Below are 21,149 nucleotides of genomic sequence, written 5' to 3'. Positions count from 1 at the left end.
CTGCTGAGTTTCCAAGACTGACCATAGAGATGATCTCTCACTTCTGGTCTGCAGCCTCTGTGGTGCTGCCGTGTTTGGCTGCAGGTCCTGCTACACTGGTTTACTTTTCACAGCCTTAAAAGTGTGTGGCTGAGCAGCTCTGCTGTAAACTCAAACTCATGTAAGCACAGGACCTCTCTTCATACTGGCTCACCCTCCTGAGCAGACAGGAATTGCTGGGTGATCCCGTGTGCAGTAAAACCTCAGACAGGGCCAGCACTGATGCAGTGGCACCTTCTGGGCACAGGCATGAGAGTTACACGTGTTGAGCCCAGGTTTCTGATGAACTGAGTACTCATCCTGGTGCTGCTGCACTGTCAGGGCTCTCTTTGGCATCAGCAGGGAGGGAAGCCTTGGTTCTGGTGCTGCTTTCCTGCCTCCTCCTCCTCACCTGGCCCACTCCCACCCTGCGTGTCCTGCTCTGCTGGAGCAGCCCTGTCCCTGGCCATGGTAGACACAGGCTGGCTGCCCCACTGCTTCAGCTGCTGCACACCCGTGGAAACTGCTCTTTGTTTTCTGGCAGGACTGTGTTCTTTGGAATAATGTTTGGAATACTGTTTCAGTTTGAGGCTTTAGCACTCTGGTGCAAGGAGGATTGAGGCAAAGTGTTCCAAGTGCAGCCTAGCCATCACGTTCCTGTAGTGGCTGCACAACTGATGTGCAGGAAATGTTTGAGCTGGACTGTGCTGGTTGTGCTGCTGGAAACCTCTTTGGATGGCTTGCAGAGTGGTTGTTGCAGCAATTCCTGCTGTCTGCCAGCACTTGCATCAGTGTCCTTCAGGGATGTTCACTTCCCTGTCATCAGAGATGCAGAGCTGATCTCATCAGAGCAGGCAACTCAGAAACAGCTCCAGCATCTCTTATTTCTCCATTGTTTACTGCATAACCTTTGTGTGAAAAATAATTCCACAGATAACAGTGCTGAACCTCCAGCTCTGCTTGTTGTGGGACTAACCAGCTGCGATTTAAACTTAAATTCCAAAACAAAGCCAACAAACAAAAAAATCCCCATCAAGCCAAAACCCAACCCCCAAACCTGGCAGGTTTGGTGTCTCCCTCTAGTCAGGATTAGAGGTGCACAACAGTGTAGGTTGTTATGTGTGCAGAACCTCTGAGGAAGGTTGTGTTTTTGCTGAGGTTTCATAAAGCTGGGAAGCTACACTGCAAAGTTCTGGGTTGCACTGCAGAGTTCTCACCACCTCTAATCCCTCTATAAAAGCTGTGCTTTTATGGCTGTTAACGTGTTCCAGAGCCCTGAGTGCACAAAGGTGATGTGAGCTGAGCAATACAAAGCTGAAATGGGTGGAATGTTCTTCTAATAACTGGGATTAAAAGTTTCGCTGTGGTTTTTGTTTGTAAAAAGCAGGCAGGTTTTGCTCTCTCCAGATTCCACACCAAAATTGTCCACACCTCTCCTGGTTTGGAGGCTTTTGGTTGGTACAGTATTTAAGTGGCATAGGAAAAAACATGGAAATTTGTCTCCTCCTCCTCCCTCAGCTTTTGTTTCCAGCTGTTCCCTGGCATGTTTTCCTCTGCAGCCTCGATCTCTCAGAACAGCAGAGCATCTTTCCATTGCTCTTGAGAATAGCTACGCTCTGAGCTAAAGCTTTGAGCTGTGGTTTTATAAACTTGCTGGTTAAAGTCTGGATTTCTTTCCCTTTGCCCCTCGCTGTCCCCTGGCACTCCAGCTCGAGTTCCAGAGGAGCATTTATGTCATATCAATTCCTGTGTGATTGCAGAAGCTGGAGGAGGAAGGAAGCTCCAATGTGAAAACCTTCAGCTTTGTTTTGCTAAAGGCTTTGCTGTAAGGTGAGACTCACCTGAAAGAAAATTACCCTGGGGCACAGAGGGTGGTGGCTTAAGGCAAGAAACCTCCATCAAAGAGTCTGTTTGCTTCTGCAAAAGTTGTAGTAAATAGTAAGGTTGCAACATAGCTTGGAGATTGTTTGTTCCTATAGAGCTTCTATTTGCTGAAAGTATTTTTACGTAGCCACAGCTTTTTAGATTTTCTTCCTCTTTTCTGCTTCATCTTTGTTTCATTTCCATCGGCCCATTCTAGATATTGTTAGATCATTTTAAAACTTTGATAGCTGTTCTCCTGTAAATATGACACCTGAAATTCTTAATGTCCTGTACGTTCTGTGTGGGACTGGGCACTGAATTGGGACAAAAGTCTTCGTGCAATTCAAATGTAGTATTTGCTGCTTAAACCCTCAGTGGTTAAGGAGGAGATGGGCAGAAAGGGCACACTGAAAGGCTGTAATTAAGTGGCACTTTAACAGACAGTTCTGAGCATCTTTGGGGTAACCTTTGAAATAAAATGCAGAGTTTAAAAAAAATATTTTTTTTTAGGGATTTTGACTTGTTTCCAGCCAGGCTGCTAGGTTCCTGGGCCCAATTGGGGGTTTTACTGTACCATTTGCCTCTCTGTGCAGGTGATTGGCCCTGCTCAGTCCTGGGCACAGAAATCACCCTGCCTTGTTTCCTTTGGTACCAGCTGTAACAGCACCTGTAACAGGCCTTTTGCCCACGGTTCTGGAGTGGAGGCCAAGTGGACTGGAGACAGAACTAGATGGAAAAAAACCCAACCAAACAATGAACAAAGAAAATGCAGCAACCCACCCCCTCACCCCATTTTGCCCGTCATTTATTTAATCTTAAATCCTCTCTAGTCCCAAGAGTTGTTGTCTTTCTTACATTGTCAAACTGCCTGAGTAAGTTAGTGGTAAAATCCTTCCAGGAAACTGCAGGCCTGTGCTGTGGCACAAGGAGATGAAACTCTGCAGGGTAGATCTTACCTGAGGGCCTTACCTGTGCTGCTCACCCTGCCAGCAAATGTGTTTGCTGTGGAACACCTCTGTGGGTGAGACACTGTTGTGTTTCTGTAGGACTCATCTGTATTAAAAGGCTGAAATTCAATACTTTGTTCTATTTTTTTAAATGTCAAATGCTGGCTTTTCCCTGGTGGCAGCAAAAGTGCTCCAGAGTGGCTGCCAGGGTAGTTGGAGTGAGATCATTGTCCTGTAGGTCAGGAGAGGACCTGGGAGGCTCCAGTTTGGGCTTGGAAAACCTGGTTTCAGGCTGGTGAGAGCTGCTGTGAGGCAGCAGAGTTTGTACAGGTGTGTAGTGAGGTGCCTGCTGTGCCAACAGGGCCAGTACATCCTTCAAGGACAAGGAGGGAGAACTGAGCACACCTGCCATGCACTGTAAGTCGGGTCCCTGGAGATTTGTTGTCGTTGGAAACAGCACATGGAAAGGTGAAACCAGTGTTAACAGCCATCCTGGTGCTTCCAACATGCAGCAGCCCTTTCCTGGCTGTGGTTGGTGCAGCAAGACCAAACTTGGGAGCCAGAGAAATTCCTGGGGAGTGGAATCTCTGTAGCTATTCCGGGAACTCTGCAAGTGTCTGCTTAACCTGTCTACACCCAGCTTAAGGGCTGCAGCTCTCTCTGGGTGTTTGGGTGTGGAGCACGGGTCTGGAAATGCTGTTTTGTTGCTAGCAAAACCTGGAGATGCCAGTGGGGTGTGGATGGAGATCCCAGGAATCAGAGCCAGCCTCTGCAGGATCCCTGAGCAGGTGTGCACCTGAGGCTGGCATGCACCATGCAGGCTGCCCAGGCATGGTGTGGGGATGCCACAAGGGTCTGATGCTGCAGAGCAGCATTTCCCTGCACAGTGTCCACTGAAGTGTAACTATGGAGGGGTAGGATATTCAAAGTATTTTGGACAAATGCTTGGATTTTTTTGAATGTTGGGGATTTTTTTGTCTTCAAGCATATCTTGATGTTTGTACGGTCATCCAGCAACAATGCAGACTGTTATGGTGCCCTCTGATTTCCCTCACAGGCTGCCTTTGTTTCTGTGTGCAGCTGTGTCGTTTTTATGGAGATCTGAATTGCAAGGCATGAAGAAACTCTTTTGTTTGTTGTCGCTTCTGTGCATAAAATCATTCTTGATTTTCTTCTAAAGCACAAATCCACTTCACATCCCTGATTCTGGACTGACTTTGGACTGTTTCTGGGATTTCCCGGGTGTCTGCTGAAATTGTTGGAGCTTTAGGAACAGATTTGCTCCTGGCTTCAAATGCTATTTTCTGATGCAATTGTTCGCCTTAAGTGTGCCCAGAACAGAGTTCCTCTGTGTGAGGACCCTATAGCTGCTGAAACGGTGCTGGGCTTGCAGCAAGCAGTGGACAAGTGAAATCTGCAAATCCGGCCTTCTTAGAGGTCTCTAAATCAATGTTTTCCTTTTGGCTGGTTACAAAACCAAACAAGCAATTATTTGCCAGAGATCCCCACCTCCAAGCCCTCTCAGCTGGAGATGAAGATGCCTGGGAACTGATGTGAGCAGACTTCCTGTGAAAGGCTTCCGGGCTAAATGGAAATCTCTGTCAGCTGAAATGAGGCATCTGTGAATGGAAGAAGGAGTATGTTTTTCAGGAGAAAATCTGCAAATCTGGGTAACTACAGATAATTGAAAGGCGTTTGTTCTCTTAGTTTCAACACTGTGTCTGTACGAGGTGCTTGGCAGCTCGTTGGGTTTCTCTCAGAGCAGCTCCCCGGGGCTGGCAGAGCCGGAGCCGTGGGCTCTCCTGGGGCTCCCCTCCTGCCCCCAGCAGCTCCCGCTCATCTGCGCACCCCAGAAAACGGGGAGCTCCTGTTGCCTGCAGCGAGGGTGCAGCGAGGGTGGACGGTGTGCAGCGAGGGTGCTGCAAGGGTGGACGGTGTGCGGCGAGGGTGGACGGTGTGCGGCGAGGGTGGACGGTGTGCAGCGAGGGTGGATGGTGTGCAGCGAGGGTGCAGCGAGGGTGGACGGTGTGCAGCGAGGGTGGATGGTGTGCAGCGAGGGTGGACGGTGTGCTGCAAGGGTGGGCGGTGTGCGGCGAGGGTGGACGGTGTGCAGCGAGGGTGGACGGTGTGCGGCGAGGGTGGACAGTGTGCTGCGAGGGTGGACGGTGTGCGAGCTGCAGCAGCAGGAGGAGGCGAAGGGAGGAGCAGGGCCCTGCTGCTCTCCTTCGTGCCCAGTGGCAACCGAGACCTCTTGATCTCGTTCCCAAAGCTCAGCTACGGTGCAGGACAGGGTCACAGAGGTAAAGTCACATGCTTGCTGACCTTCAGTCCCAGCTCTGCGGGCAGGAACTGGGCTGTTTTGCTGTGATGGTGTTGGGGAACTTTTATCATCCTGCTCAAAACAGAGTAGTGATACTGTGAAGTAAGTTGGGATGCTGAAAGGCACAGACCTGGGATGAATCCACCTGTGTTTGTTTGACCCCTGTTGTTGGTGATGATAATTTGTTTCTCTCTTTATTTAAAGAGTAGGTAATTGAACGCATGACTCAAAGGGATGAGCTCATGTGTTGTTTTGAAGGGATTTTTACAGTGGCTCACAGCTCTGAGCTGACTAGTTAAATTGCTGCTGTTAATGTGCTGCTGTACACACTTTTTAAGGTTGGGTGACTTCATCAGTTGCTATTTGAATAGCTTGAATTCTCTTTTTTCATCTGTTGTGTTGATGCCACATTTGCAACATCTGTTATGTTGTGCCTCATACCACATTTTTTCTGAACAATTTAGTATCACTTACAGATGACAGAGACAGTAACTACTCCTCTAAGCTGGGGGGGAAGATAATGCACCTGTGGTATCTTCTTACAGATGTTTCTGCCTGTTTTTAAAGCGCTTGTGAAATTAGAGGATCTCAAACCTGCATCTGTGGATGCATGCATAACCTGGGTGCTGGCCCAGCAGCTGCTTTCTGCCTGGGAGTGGGTTTGGTGTTGGATTAGTACACTTGGTTAAACCTGTTTGCTCTGAACACGCTTTCAGCAGCTCCTGGCCTCCTGTGATTTCCATGCCCGTCTGCCTCGTTTGACTAGAAGTGAAGCAACAAGTCCTCTGTCAGCTTTTGCCCACAACCAACCAATTCTGATAGGTGAATTCTGCCTTTTCACTCACAGGCTGGTGAGGGCTTGTAAAAAAACACAAAACAAAACCATAAAAGAAGATATTTTAATCCACATTTACAATGTGTCCTGACTTTGTATTCTGGTCTTAGAGCAATGTCCTGGGTTGGTTATGTGATGCTTGGTCACTGGCCTCAGTTGCTATAGGTGACATTTCATGACCATCCCCACCATAAGCAGTTCTTAAACAAAAAGGTGCAGGGTGTGGGGTGTGGTGAGAGGGAGGAGTGAACCTGAACATGGTGTGGGGGGGTGTTGTCTTGTAGAATATGGTTCTGCCAGAAAATGAGTTCCAGGAGGTCAGAGTGCCCACTTTGGTGTGAGGGAGAGCCTGTGGAGAAGCTGGTGAGGTTGTATGGCCCTGGCTGTGTGGCAGGAATGTGCTGTGGTGTCACTCCAGGCCTCACCTTGTGTAATGCTCCCAGCACACCCCCAGAGCTGGGCACTGGAGAGGCTCTGCTGGAAACTCTGCCTGTGGGTATCAGCCTGTGGCTGGGGGCTGTTCCACCCTGAAATAACCTCACCGGGAGGGTGTCGCTTCAGGGCTGCTCTGAGCTCCTCTGCCAATGTCTGTGCTGTCCAGATTCCTGCTGTGAGCCCCATCTGTGAGTGTGGTTTGCTTGGGGAGGTGGTCTGGAGGCTTTGCCTTGGTTTTGGGGTGAGGTTTTTGCATGCTGAGGACTGGAAGTGGCAGTGATGTTCTTACTCCGTAGCTGATCTGGAGCTATTATGCTCACCTTTTGGTCTCAGTTTTGTGACCTCCCAGCACTTGTCCTCTCTTCTTTATTCTCTTGGACTTGTTGAGGATGGGACTTAGCTACATGTTACTGCTTCTGCCTTTTCTTCATACTCAGCAGGGATGGGGGTGCCTGGCCACTGGCTGCTGTGCCCCCACAGTGGTTCCAGCTTTCAGGAGGATCTGGGCAGCCCTAGGTGGTGCCTGCACACACAGGGACAAGGCTTTCTATGGCCCAGGCACATCAGTCGTGATCAGAAAGGCATGGGTCATCTTGGGAAAGGACTAGTAACACCTTGAAAAGGTCTGGTAACGTCTCTGACACCCAGGGACTTGGTAGAATAAACAAGTAGCCTTTGGACACTGCCTGGGTATCACTGGCATTTGGGCTAAGTGAATTTCTGCATTAATGGCTGGACTTAGCAGAGCACAGAAGGGCTCCAGTTCCAGCACTGGAGAAGGGGCAGCCTCTGCACTGTGTGCAGCACAGATTGTTTTTTCCTTTTTTAATCCAGCAGGAAGGTTGGCACAGGCCCTTTGGAGGGAGAGAGAGGGACCTTTCAGCAGCTCGTGTCTTGCATACCCAGCAGTAAGATGACAGCTGGTTTACATGACAGAAAACATGCTGGTATGTCCCCAAAGGTGTGCCAGGGGGCTGTGGCAGGGGGAGCCTGAGTGACACCCAGCCAGGCTGGGCCAGCCCTGCAGAGGGCTCAGAGGAGGGGACACCCTGACTGCACCCCTGGCTGGAAGGGACAGGGCTCTCATGCATAGTTCATGTTCTCACAAATATTCACAATTGCTGTGGTATTCTTGGCATCCACAGTGTTGACAAAACTGTTGATAAGGTTTTAAAACCAAATTTACCCATCCCTGCTTTGTCACAGCTCCTGGAGTCCTTGGTGCTGAGAAACTTCACCACAGATTCATCCTTGATATTTTCCTTTTGCAAACACACAATAAAGGATTTGCAGTCCACTGACCCACTGAAAAGTGTTCCTACGTGCTTATCTACCTTTGTGGCAGTGAGAACATGCCTTTAAGCCCAGCTGCACACTGAGTGGTTGTGGCTTTGATCCTTCCCTGTGTAGTAAGGAAGGATTGTCACCACACAGGTTACAAATTCCTGGCTGGATACTCTTGGTGTTGGTCTGTTTTATAATCTTGGCATGTCTTTGACTCTGCGTCCCTTTCTCCCGAGGCTCCTCTCTGGTGCCACGCAGCATGACCAGCCCTTCACAGCTGGTTACTCGAGGTCACTGTGAAATCTCAGCAAGTTCAATATTTGATGTGTATTCTCTATGTTTTCATTCCAGCCCTGTGCTCTCCCCTCTTCCCAGCAGCCATGGTCAGCATGGCACTAAACCTACAAACCTTTAGTGAGGCCTTTTAAGTGCCCCAGACCTTGTGCACTCGGCAGAGACAATGACCTGTGAGCAAACAGAGGAGCCTGGGGGTGTTTAGGGAATAATGCAACTTTTTTAGTTAGACATTTGTGGTATGGTGGCTTCAGCTGCACTAATGGCAGTCACAAACCAAAGTCCATCACCAGGCTGGCTGGGTGAGGCAGCACTGTGGTGACACAGTGAGTCTTTCTGGTGGCTTCTGGGCCAGTCTTAAGATTTCCCAGTCAAGCAGAGCATTTCTGTAGGGCTGCAAGAGACCAGGCACAGCTCACCTTTAGCCCTCTTCTGAGTGCTCAGATGCCATCAAGAGTTGCAGAATGCAGCCACTCTGACTTAATTATGTCTGCAGATAAAAGAACAATCCACTGAATTGCAGCATTAGTCAGGTAACAAAAGTCCACTCAGTTTATCTTATTTCTTATTTATACGATGCATTGAGTAAAGGTTTGGCCTTGGTTCATCATCATTGCACACCTCCAATTTTGCCTGTTGACCTTATGTATCTCTTTGCAAGCAGGTTGGTTATCTTCTTTTGAATTATAAATAAATGAAACCAAATTTAATTTTTTAAAGGAGGAGAAAAGCTGAGGTTGCATCATATAGCACATGTCTGCAAGCTGGGGGAACTGAGTTTTAATGAAGTTAAAATAATGTGTACTGGGCTTGTTTTGTGGGTGGACTAACAGCAAGGTACATTCCAAGCTCCCACAAGCAGAAACATTCATGTAAGAAACGAGGTGGAAAAAGCATCTTTGGCCAATCTGACTCACACCAACTGGAAATGACTGCAAGTGACAAGGAGTCTCTCCCGGAAGGAAAGCAAGCTTTAAGTCTTAAAACTATATCCATGTTTCACTTGAGTACATTGATTTATTTTTACTACTTTTTAATTTTTTTCCTTTGAAAAAAAATTTTTAGCATCACCTGGAATGTCTTCTGGCCCAGATTTGTGAATAAATTATGTTTTTCTTTGAGGCACTGCAGATACACACTGGAGATGGTGCTGGCAGCTTTTGGGGAAGGTCTCAGGAAAACCTGCTGACAGCTTGGTTAATGTGGGATGAGCCCTTCATCCCTGGTTATACCTTTGTGATGTCTGTGTTAGCTGGGCCTTGGATCATTAGAGCATCCCTGGAGGAGGACACCTGATTTGGACCAGTAACCAAAGAAGCAGTGTTGGCTCTGGCATTACCCTGGGAGCTGGATCACCCTCCCTCAGTGCAGTGGGGATCACTGGAAAGCTGAAGGAGGAGAGAGGCACAAGCTGCTCTTAGGTTTTGCTCAAACCTGCCTTTTGAAGGGGAGTTGCCCTTCTGGCCTCCACCCACGTGTTAGGGCAGAGTCACCTGATGAGTGTGCAACTGCAAACTTGTCTCCTTTTCTCTGAAACAAAGACCCACACAAAACTCAGAGGCCACCGTGTTCAGTAGTAAATATTTATAGAGCTTTGTTCACTTGAGGTGTTCAAAGCAATTTTCCTGAGATAATCCTCTTTAAAGGGAGAGCATGAAATGCACATCTCCCTTGTGTTTCTCCCTTTTCCAGTGTGACTTCCAGATCCATGTACCTGCTTGGCTGCTGCCTCCTCCTTTGTGTTTTTGTTGCTCATGCAGGTGCAAAGCAGAAGCTTGGCAGAGTGGACATACACGTGAGTCCCGGCCATGAATTCCCAGGGGGAAAGGGAACAGCCTGATACAAAGTAGTATCAAGTGCTGGGAAAAAGTTACCATTTCTCTTGGATGGGTTTTACTTTTCCTATTCACATCAAGTGTCATCTTTTGGGTGAAAGCTTTAAGTAAGCTCAGGCTGGGTGTGGAGTTTTCAGGTGATACTGATGCGAAGTGTGTTGTGCTTGGCATGAGTAATTTGGAAGAGATCAGAGTTTCCTATAACACATCCTGTGGATTCCCATGGGAAAATGACTTGCTTTCTTAGGTTTTCCTTATAGTACTGACAAAAGAAAGAAAGAAAGGTTTGGGATTCCCCAAATTCATGCCTGGGAGCATGAAACCCAGCTCCATGGAGGAGAGTCAAGTGTCCGACATCAGGCTTGGTACAGCAGATCCCTCTGTGCCGGGTTGGCAGATACAGGCTTGGTACAGCCGATCCCTCTGTGCCAGGTTGGCAGATACAGGCTTGGTACAGCAGATCCCTCTGTGCCAGGTTGGCTCTCTGCTGTGGGAATGGGCTTGGGATGGCATCAGCATAAGCAGGAATCTAAAGCAGGGCTGGAAAAATAACACAGGAGTCGGCCTGAATGCTAAATCCCAGAGAACAGCCCAGACTCGTTCTCTGAGCCTCATTTGCTTTGTTGCATCATGGTAATATCAGTCCAGAAAGAGATCAGTTGATATAAAATAGGCTTTAAACAAGAGTGTTTTCATTTCCCCCAGCACTGCTGCTGCGGGGCCGGCCAGGGCCGGTTCTCTGGGCTGTGTGTGCTGCAGGGGCGGCCCGCGGTGGGGCTGGCTGCAGGAGCGGCCCGCGGTGGGGCTGGCTGCAGGGGCGGTCTGCGGTGGGGCTGGCTGCAGGAGCGGCCCGCGGTGGGGCTGGCTGCAGGAGCGGCCCGCGGTGGGGCTGGCTGCAGGAGCGGCCCGCGGTGGGGCTGGCTGCAGGAGCGGTCTGTGGTGGGGCTGGCTGCAGGAGCGGCCCGCGGTGGGGCTGGCTGCAGGAGCGGTCTGCGGTGGGGCTGGCTGCAGGAGCGGCCCGCGGTGGGGCTGGCTGCAGGGGCGGTCTGTGGTGGGGCTGGCTGCAGGAGCGGCCCGCGGTGGGGCTGGCTGCAGGAGCGGTCTGTGGTGGGGCTGGCTGCAGGAGCGGCCCGCGGTGGGGCTGGCTGCAGGAGCGGTCTGCGGTGGGGCTGGCTGCAGGAGCGGCCCGCGGTGGGGCTGGCTGCAGGAGCGGCCCGCGGTGGGGCTGGCTGCAGGAGCGGCCCGCGGTGGGGCTGGCTGCAGGAGCGGCCCGCGGTGGGGCTGGCTGCAGGAGCGGTCTGTGGTGGGGCTGGCTGCAGGAGCGGCCCGCGGTGGGGCTGGCTGCAGGAGCGGCCCGCGGTGGGGCTGGCTGCAGGAGCGGTCTGTGGTGGGGCTGGCTGCAGGAGCGGCCCGCGGTGGGGCTGGCTGCAGGGGCGGTCTGTGCTGGGGCTGGCTGCAGGAGCGGCCCGCGGTGGGGCTGGCTGCAGGAGCGGTCTGTGGTGGGGCTGGCTGCAGGAGCGGTCTGCGGTGGGGCTGGCTGCAGGAGCGGTCTGCGGTGGGGCTGGCTGCAGGAGCGGTCTGCGGTGGGGCTGGCTGCAGGAGCGGTCTGTGGTGGGGCTGGCTGCAGGAGCGGCCCGCGGTGGGGCTGGCTGCAGGAGCGGCCCGCGGTGGGGCTGGCTGCAGGAGCGGTCTGTGGTGGGGCTGGCTGCAGGAGCGGTCTGTGGTGGGGCTGGCTGCAGGGGCGGCCCGCGGTGGGGCTGGCTGCAGGGGCGGCCCGCGGTGGGGCTGGCTGCAGGAGCGGCCCGCGCTGGGGCTGGCTGCAGGGGCGGCCCGCGGTGGGGCTGGCTGCAGGAGCGGTCTGTGGTGGGGCTGGCTGCAGGAGCGGCCCGCGGTGGGGCTGGCTGCAGGAGCGGCCCGCGGTGGGGCTGGCTGCAGGAGCGGTCTGCGGTGGGGCTGGCTGCAGGAGCGGCCCGCGGCGGGGCTGGCTGCAGGAGCGGTCCGTGGTGGGGCTGGCTGCAGGAGCGGTCTGTGCTGGGGCTGGCTGCAGGAGCGGCCCGCGGTGGGGCTGGTCCCTCCCTGTCAGGGGAGTGGGATCGGAGCCACTCAGGCAGAGCAGTGTCCATCCCAGAATAAGCTGTGCTTGGCTGTGAGCAGAGGGGATGCTCAGGTAGAGAAAACCTTGTCACCTGTAGAAAGGAAGTTCTAAAAACTTCCCTTGTGTCTGAGCTACTGAAATGTAAAGGTGGAGGGGCAGCCCTGGTATGGCCATGGCCATGCACTGCCACACTGCCAGCAGCCTCAGAGCAGAGGTGGCATCTAATGGCTGCAATGACCCTCTGTCCCCAGATCCCTGGGACAAGGGGGGAGCCGAGGCTGAGCTTGAGCTGTAGGCTGGTCCTGGGAAAGGGAGCTCGGCTGCTCAGCTTCCCTGTGAGCTTTAAATGGGGGAGTACCTTGGGCTGCAGCTCAGGACACGATTTTGTGTTACTGGGACTGAAATACAGGGGGCCAGTACTGGTGCTCAGCACAGTGGTGAATCCCATGATTTTGAGGGCACCTCCAAGTTGATGCAGATTTTGTCTCACCAGTGAGCCATGGAAGAGCTGTGCTTGTGAACTGCAGCCTACTCAGTGCTAACCAGCTAAAATAACAGACCAAAACCAGGGAGTGCCTTTGAGCTGTACTGATGCACTGAGTGTTCATGGAAAAGGAAAGTTGAAATTTTCTCCAAAACATTGCAGTTGTGCAGGTTTTTGTCTTTCATTTATGAGCTTGTAGGCAGAGTTTGCTCCAAAACCTTTTTTAAATTCAGTCCTAGTCTCAGTGTGGGTGTTTGCACATTAAAAAGTGCAGCACTTTCCTCAGCCCATAAGCAGAAAGCAGCTTGCTTTTAACTGGAGTATGTGTGACCTCCTTGGGCCAGCATATGTAATGCCCAAAGACTGGTGTCCCTCTGGATTAAAGAATGTGGAGTAGTTTCAGATGAACATGGATTATTTTAAGCATTTCTCTGGTGACCAAGTCATGAGTTTTGAGGACAGGGAACCCATGTTCCTGTGGGGTTGTAGGCTGGGCAGTTAGTGGGTGAGGAGCATAACGACGACATCTGCGTATTTGACATTTCCATTAACAAGTTTCCTTCTCTTCCCAGTTTAGCTGAACCTCTCTCACTTTTAAAAGCTGTAGTCAAGCAATTTGTTTCAGCTCAGCAGTGGCATTTTTGGAAGCATGAGGCCTTGGTGCCCTGAAAACTGTCCCTGTTCCCACCCCGTGGTGCTTTCATGCAGCTGCTCCACCTGTGCGCTGCTGGCACTGGGGGTGATCAGGACTCTCTGCTGACAGGGAGCTCTTGTGCCTAAGGAGGGGCCAGAGTCTGTCTGGATTTTGCATCTGAAACAGAGCAATGGGCTTAATTAGCCCATTGCCTAACAGCCCAGCGGATCCTGGTTCAGGAACTGGCAGGGGAAGATGTCTGGATGCTCCCTTCTGGTAGCAGAGCAGCCTTACTCCCACTATTCCTCACCATCCCTGGGGATGAGGGAGATTTATGTCTGCCTGGAAATAAATACAGATCATTCACTTGTCTCTGGAGGAAGATAAAATGTAAACTGCCTATTTTCTGTGATACAGCACTGGAAATAGTTGGAATTTAAGATAATTATCTTTATTGCTTTTTATAGCACCCTATGAAGGCTGAAATCTAATTTGTTTTTCACTAACAGGGAACTCCTGCAGATGACTCAGAACAATCCATTTGCTTTATTGACAAACTTGTCTGTTTGGTTGTCAGGGCAGTGCTCTCCTTGCAGGAAAAGGGAAATGCAGGTCATAACACAACAGTGTGGGGTTTTAATAGATATTCAAAGTTTGATATCTGTTGGCAAGAAGAAAAACTAAAGTTGATGTAATTAGAGTGAAGTGACTCTGCTTTATTAAAAGGTTGTAAATTAGTTGATGCTTCAGTGGGTGTGCAGTAATGGTGCTCTGTGCTTTGTTTATGCAACTTCACTACACTTGAAGCTCATTAACAAGAGCTTGCTGAGAAGCTGCTTTTCCTGGGCACCTGGTGCCCCTGGCTTTGGGAAGGAGCTGGGAGGTGCAGTTATGCCCCTTGCCCTGTGCCTGGGGCTGCAGGGAATGCTGTGTTCCATGAGGTTTGGGCCTTTTGCTTGCAAGGGGAGTTGTTTCTTTTCAAACTTTTCAGTATGACTGTGAGACAGGCTCCCAGTTTGAACAAATTTCTTTTGTATCTGAAGGTAGTGGGCACCCCTTGTGTGAGTGAGTTGCATGCCAGCACAGCTGGCTGTTGTGGTTTGCCGGGTTTCTGCTGCTCCAGTGCTGTGGCTCTGTGAAAAGCAAAAGCAGATGTCTGTGGTGCTTCTCAGCCCTTCACAAGGGGGGAGTGTGTCCTGCCTTACCTAGCCCCCTGTGATCCACACCCCAGAGCTGCTCAGAAGGAGGGACAGCAATCTTTGGACAGCCTTCCTGTAACCTCTCCCAAAGTGCCCTGTGGCTGCTGGCAGTGGTGTTTGAGAAATGCTGGGACTGCAGGCTGATGTAGCAGAGATGTATCTAAATTGTTTCTGTCTGTTCACCCCCTAGAAGTCTAATTTATCACTGTCGTGTGGGATAATGCTACAAATCACTGAATCTCAGAGAATCATGGAGTGACTTGGGTTAGAAGGAACCATAAAGCTCACCTTGTTCCATCCCCTGTGCCATGGTCAAGGACACCTTCCTAGGTTGCTCTGAGCCCCTTCCAACTTCTCCTACAGCTCGAGTTCTGAGAGATTTAAAACCACGATGAAGAAGTCAGAAGCAATGTAGGGGTTAACTGTGTTTTCAGGGAGGAGGGATGGAGCTCCACAGAGCAGTCTTTGCCATGGAGCAGAAGTCTGTTCCTGTCAGGTCTCTGTAGCTCTCCTCAAAGAGGCAGCAGAACAAGGAGGAGAAAACTTCCCTTCAGGAAACATGAAACGAGAGCTCCACGTGGGCAGAGCAAGGTTCTTGTGCATCTCTGAAGATGTTCTCAGGGTTTGCTCAGCTTTTCATTGGTTTTCTTTCAGGAATTGACTACAAGACCACTACTATCTTGTTGGATGGAAGAAGGGTCAAGCTGGAACTCTGGTGAGTGTTTCTGAGCCTCTCTAACCCAAACCCTGGGAGCTCAGGCCAGGTGAGCAGGGACACGGGGCTGGGGGACGCTGTACTGGGTTGTGGAGAGCATGGACCATCCCTGGGGGTGTGGTGGGACTTCCTGGCTGTTCTTAGCAGAAAGTTACTCTGGCAAAGAAGATTCCTTTCTGTCATTCAAGTAACACAAACACCATGCTGCTCTTTGCTGGAATAGTCTGAATTCAGTCATTGTCTGTCATGACTGACCATTTTCACCGTTACTCTGCACTTACCACCCCACCTGTAGTTCTCTTGTCCAGAGCTCCTGGCACAAGAGGCATATGGATATGTTAGAACAGGTTCAGAGCAGGCCATGAAGATGTTCCAAGAGCTGGAGACCCTCTGCTCTGAGCCAGGCTGGGAGAGCTGAGGGTGTTCACCTGGAGAAGAGAAGGCACCAGGGGGAGCTCAGAGCCCCTTCCAGGGCCTAAAGGGGCTTCAGGGGAGCTGGAGAGGGACTGGGGACAGGGACCTGGATTGACAGGACAAGGGGGAATGGCTTCCCGTTGGCAGAGGCAGGGATAGATTGGGAAGGAATTTTTCCCTGTGAGGATAGGGAGGCCCTGACCCAGGGTGCCCTGGGCAGCTGTGGCTGCCCCTGGATTGCTGGAAGTGTCCAAGGCCAGATTGGACAGGGCTTGGAACACCCTGGGGTGGTGGAAGGTGTCCCTGCCGTGGCAGGGGTGGAACTGGTTGGTGTATAACATCCCTTCCAACCAAACTATAACATCATTCTTTGTTCCCGTACTGCTCTTGATCACTGAGGGACTAGGATTGTTTTGGAAGCAATACTGGATTTTCCTGATATCCAAGGATGAGAAATAGAAGCAAGAGAAGGAAAGTAGCAGAATAAAACAGGTGAAACCCTTGGTCCCTCAGCAGCTGGATATTTCTCAATGCCTTGAGTAGAAAATTGAAACGAGCAGTGAGGAGGCATCACTGCGTCAGGGTAGGGTGAACCCCTGGAGAGCAGGACTGACTGGAGTGACCAGACCCTGGGACAGAGATGGAGATCAGTGCAAGGGAGGAGGAACCCCTGCCTTCTCTGTCAGCACAGGAGGGACAGCTGGAGGCCTTGTGGCTGAGCGTTGTCTGACTTGCTGAGGAGCTGACACAGCAGTCTCTGGAGATGAAGGAGGAAGGGAAGGACAGGATAGGTTGTCTGTCCCTACCCTGGTTTTCACACAGATCCGGGAATTAGGGAATGACATGGGTCCTAAAACATGGAGTTAAATATCCCCTTAGAAATGCTCGGGTCAAGTAACAGGAATATTAGTAACATGTGTGAATTGTTAAATAGGAATGAACTCCATGTTCTAAGCCTCAGTGTCTGACTCTAGCAGTGTGTAGTTTGGTAGTTTTCAGCTCTTTGAAGCTGAATGTCCTCATTTTTCTTACAAAAAAGAACAGAAGCAGCTAATTTATCTCTTCTAGCCTCCTCTTGCATTCTTGTCTCTCTTGTAAGATACCTATTTTAACATTTCAGCCCTAGGTGTGTAGTAACTTAGTGCTTCCCTTTTGAAACCATCTTTTTATAATGTTATTCTTGAGCTGGAGAACAGCACAGAAACTGAAAAGCTGATAACACTGATTGACGATGCCTTAGTGTACTCTTTAACCATTACTTACCCAGTGTTTGATTGTTGAGGGAGAAGGACATGCAAGCACATGCTCTTAGATTGATGTCCAGGATCCTACAAAGTTTTACATCTGAAACAATGACTGACTGTCCTGCACGTGAGGTCAGTATGTTTTTCCTAGAGCTGCAAATCTGGGGCTGAGGGGTTCCTCAGCCTTCTCAGTGGTCATTAAAGTGTCTTTTATCCTGGCCTAGGAAATAGATTTGAGAAACACCATAACGTGTCTCTGGTTAGCCTGCACATTTCAGTATATCCTGGTTAAATCAGAGTGCTGGACTCTAGTGTCTTGTTCCAGAAGGGCACTGAGAGGTGCTGGCAGTGTTGTCAAACTTAGGTGCACCTTGTCCAGAAAAGACAAGTTATAGTGACTGAAAAGCCCCTTATTGTCACAGTGGTCTAGAAGCACTGTATCCCACCCCTGGTTCTATAGGGTATATAGCCAAGGTCTGTCAGGGATCTGGGTATAAAGAGAATTCCCTTTATTTTGGTTAAAATGCATTGGAAAAACAGATGAAGCCTAGTGCAAGGCAATTTCTCCTCCTGTGAGTGGTCATATTTAGGTTGGCTGTTCTCCATGCCTGGGAGACCTCTGCAGACTCACTCTGACTTTGAACTCCTGTGGACTGAAGGGAACTAGGCAGAAAATCCTTTGCCCAGGGGAGTAAAATGACTTATACCCTCACACATCATCCAGTAGTGCTGCAGCCCAAAGTTTAGGCTTGTATCTTCTCCGTGGGAAGCACAATGACAGTGACGACCTGTACCCAAAGGTGGAGATGTATCCGCCAGTTTTTCCCCAGAAGAACCCACCATGCAGAGGACTTTGGGTACCATGCCCGTCCTAAAGATCGACAAGATCAACCCTGATTTTTGTTTGATTGCTTTGTGGCCAGTAGATGTGCAGTATGGGAGTCAATTCTCCACATCTCATAGCTGTAACTTTTCTGTGTTTTAGGGACACCTCAGGGCAAGGAAGATTTTGCACTATTTTCAGATCCTACTCCAGGGGAGCCCAGGTAAGTGCTGCTCTCAGGGCCTTGGTGGGACACATATGCTTGAACTTTAGGCTATTTATGTCTTTGCTGCCATAGTAAAGAGCTCTGAAGAGGAATGCACTGATCACCAAAAGGATCTCTGTAGATGACAAGAGACACTCAATGTTGTCATGTTGCCTGAGATTCTGTTCTTATGAAGTGGTGGGAGAGAAGGGAGTGAATGGCAGACTTTGCTAAACTCCTACAGAAAAGGTCTGTGGAGACAATATTCAGTCTTAATTTCTAAAGGACAGGGCTGAGAGGTCATTAGAGAGGATGAGGCAATTCTTGCTCTAGATCTGCCTCAGCTTTAATGTGGGAGCTCCTACTTTCTGAGGTTTTTAAAATTTGTTTAAATATGGCACTGGCTTTCCCAGTGGAGTTCTTCCAGTCTGTGTTGCTTTGGAGTCTGTTCCAAAAATAGGGGTGGCTTCTACTTGCATGTTTGAGGCAGACTTGAAACTAGAGCAGCTCAATTGGATCATAAAGTATGTGTGTTCCTCAAAACATGAGGCAGAGTGTTACATTTTGAGTTTCTCCTTTGGGCCCTGCTCCAGAATAGCATCAAGATCCTCAACAGCACAAAAATCTTGCGGTCCTCTGGAAAATTGCTGTTTAATAGTGCTTTCTGACTGTTGTCCTTTTAGTAGCATGGCAGGGTCCCTCCAGGATAAAGTTTACCTAAGTTAAACAAATTACTTTAATTTCCTTATTGTTTTCAAGTTGGAAAGATTTGGAGAAAATTCCTCCTCTGTTAGACACCAGGAGTCAGAAGCTGTGTATCAGCCTCCTAAGTGGGCCAGTATCCTGGGAGATTCCCAGCCTTTGGGAAACATTGCACTTCAACTCAAGCTCTTACTACTCTTGGCTTTTTGCTCCTTGTATCTGTAGACTTTTGCTTTGCTAACTGGCTAAATCCATGTTGTTCTCTTTCTCTGACTTCCTGCAAATTCACTTTTGCTGTAGACATAGCAGCACCTCAGCTGGAGTGTGCTGTTGAGATCTCCCCATGTCCCGTTTATTCATGTTAGTGCACATCTCTGGTGGTCTGGACGCTTTGAGGCAGCTCCTTCGAAGCAGAGGCCAATTTTCTGGTGCTTGCAGAAAAGTGCAAGGGAAGGAGAGTTGGAGTTCTGCAGTGGGAGAGTGCAGGATCTCCCGTTCACTTGTTCAGTCCCGTGTCTGAGTTTCTCTCAGCTTCTACTTTTCATTTTCTTTCAGCCTTTACTTCTTTTCAGAAAAATCTGGAACCTCAATCACATAATCACAGTTTGCTTTGGAAGGGACCTTAAGGCTCATCTCATTCCAACCCCCTCCCATCTGCAGGGACGCCCTCCACTAGACCAGTGTGCTCCAAGCCCCATCCAGCCTGACCTTGAGCACTTCCAGGGATCAGAAATCCACAACCTTCTCATGGAACCTGTGGGCTTGAGGCCATATTGCTTCCCTCTCCAGTTAGAAGTGAACAGAACTGGTCAGTGTGGTTTTCTGGTGACCACAGAACTCAGCTTTGGTCAGGCTCTTTCTAAGACCTTGCTGTGTCAGATGCTCAGATCAAACTGAGTATGGAAAGCAGCAGCTACTGTGTCCAGGAATGCCACCTGGGAGCTTTTAGACCTGTTGCAGCCACTGTGCACAGTGGTTACTCCCCTAGGTGTGACCTGGGAGCTCCTCAGAGCAAGTGTTGGCAGAGCCACTGCACCCTCAGGGCCAGAGACCATACACCAGACCTTGCACCTGCTGCTGCCACAGGGCAAACTGGAGCACAGGGCAAAGCTGAAATGAGCAGTGATGAGAACACTCCAGTTGGATGGGGAGAGAGACACACGTGTGTCTGGAACCTGCAGGGAGCTGTGAGGCACTGGTGCAGCACCTCCATGTGACTCTGCAGCCTGTTCTCCCTGGACACTGCATTTGGGTGCCACAAGGTGTCATGTACCTGGCTGCCCACAGGCTTGAAAGGGATTGATTTTCTCTTCCTTCCTCAAAGTGAAGCTCTTGTCCTTCTTCAGCTGTATTTATCAGTATTGCTGGAGGAACTCTCACCTGAACATCAGCAGGGTTTGCCTCATCCCTCTCACTGCCTACCCCTCAGGACTGAGTCTGAGAGACAGTGAACCACATCAGCCAGGCAGGGGGACCTCTAATGGGAATGCTTTACAGAATCATGGAATCACTAAGGCTGAAAAAGCCCTCTGAGATCACTGAGTCAAACCAGAAACCCTGCACTGCCAAGACCCCAGCTAAACCGTGTCTCTCAGAACCACATTCTACAAGGATTTTTCAACATTTCCAGGGGTGGTGACTCCACCAGTGCACTGGACAGCCTGTGCTAATGCCTGATCACCCTTTCATTGAAGAAATTACCCCAAAATGCAATCTAAACCTCCCCTAGCACAACCTGAGGTTGCTTCTTCTCACCCTGTCACTTGTTACCTGGGAGAAGAGACCAATCCCCACCTTACTCCCACCACCTTTCAGGAAGCTGTAGACAGCAATTCACTGCTGAGTGCTGGGGAGTGGAGCTCACTTGCACAGCAAGGTGTAGCTCACACCTTTGCCTCAAGACTGCCCTCTGCTTGTGCAACAAATGTCTTTTCCAAAGTGCTGTTGTGATGCCTTAATCCTGGTCTGCCCAAACAGTCGATGCTTCAAAGCAGCAAACCAGCCCTAAGGAGCAAGGCTGCGAGGATGAGGAGAGGTAATTCCCAAGGGAAGTCTCTCCAGGCCCTCTTAAAGTGCCCAGGAGATGAGCACAGGGAAAGTGCCTCTTGAAAATTACTGGAGTCCTTGTACTGGAGTCTTCTCCAGGTGGCTTGGAGTAAAACTCAGATTGTTTTCAGCAACAAGTGGTTTGCTCCCATGTGATGTTCCAGTGTTATTCCTCTCTTGAAAGGAATACAGATAGCTCAAGTACCTTATACTCTTAAATAACTCACCACAGTTTTCAGTGGAAGAAGAAAGTATCTAAATTTATACTCTGAATGGTTAACCAAAGCAAGAGGACTGTTTGTTTTGAATAACAAATGCCTGTGTGACTGCAAGGATGGACTTCCAACACCTCCAGTTATTTTCAGTATGCAGAAGCTGACTTCTGGCATGGCCTTAGCATAAATACAGCATAACCTATGTGGTCTTGGCAGAGAAACACAGAAATGCTTCTGAGTTCTCTGATTTAGAATTATGGAATGGTTTGGGTTGGAAGGGAACTTAAAGCCCATCCCATTCCACCCCCTGCCATGTCCAGGGACACCTCCCACTGTCCCAGGCTGCTCCAAGCCCTGGCCAGCCTGGCCTTGGACACTGCCAGGGATCCAGGGGCAGCCACAGCTGCTCTGGGCACCCTGTGCCAGGGCCTGCCCACCCTGCCAGGGAACAATTCCTGCCCAATATCCCATCCAGCCCTGCCCTCTGCCAATGGGAAGCCATTCCCTGTGTTGTCATTTTATGCCCTTGTCCCCAGTCCCTC

At 50.2% G+C, this 21,149-nt stretch overlaps 1 protein-coding gene across 1 annotated transcript in view; it reads left to right on the top strand.

Moving 5' to 3' along the window:
* The window catches only part of RAB40C (RAB40C, member RAS oncogene family), a 38,320-nt gene that overhangs the window by 4,990 nt on the left and 12,181 nt on the right, over nt 1-21,149 (top strand). Inside the window, exons 2-3 of the mRNA XM_059861339.1 lie at nt 14,898-14,958; nt 17,602-17,662. Of these exons, the coding sequence (XP_059717322.1) occupies nt 14,898-14,958; nt 17,602-17,662 (122 nt within the window). The remainder of the gene's footprint in view (nt 1-14,897; nt 14,959-17,601; nt 17,663-21,149) is intronic.

Source organism: Haemorhous mexicanus, chromosome 17 (assembly GCF_027477595.1).
Source record: "Haemorhous mexicanus isolate bHaeMex1 chromosome 17, bHaeMex1.pri, whole genome shotgun sequence".
NCBI classification, from domain to species: Eukaryota; Metazoa; Chordata; class Aves; order Passeriformes; family Fringillidae; genus Haemorhous; species Haemorhous mexicanus.
Note: the sequence above shows the minus strand (reverse complement) of the source record. Positions and strands in the feature narration are given on the sequence as shown.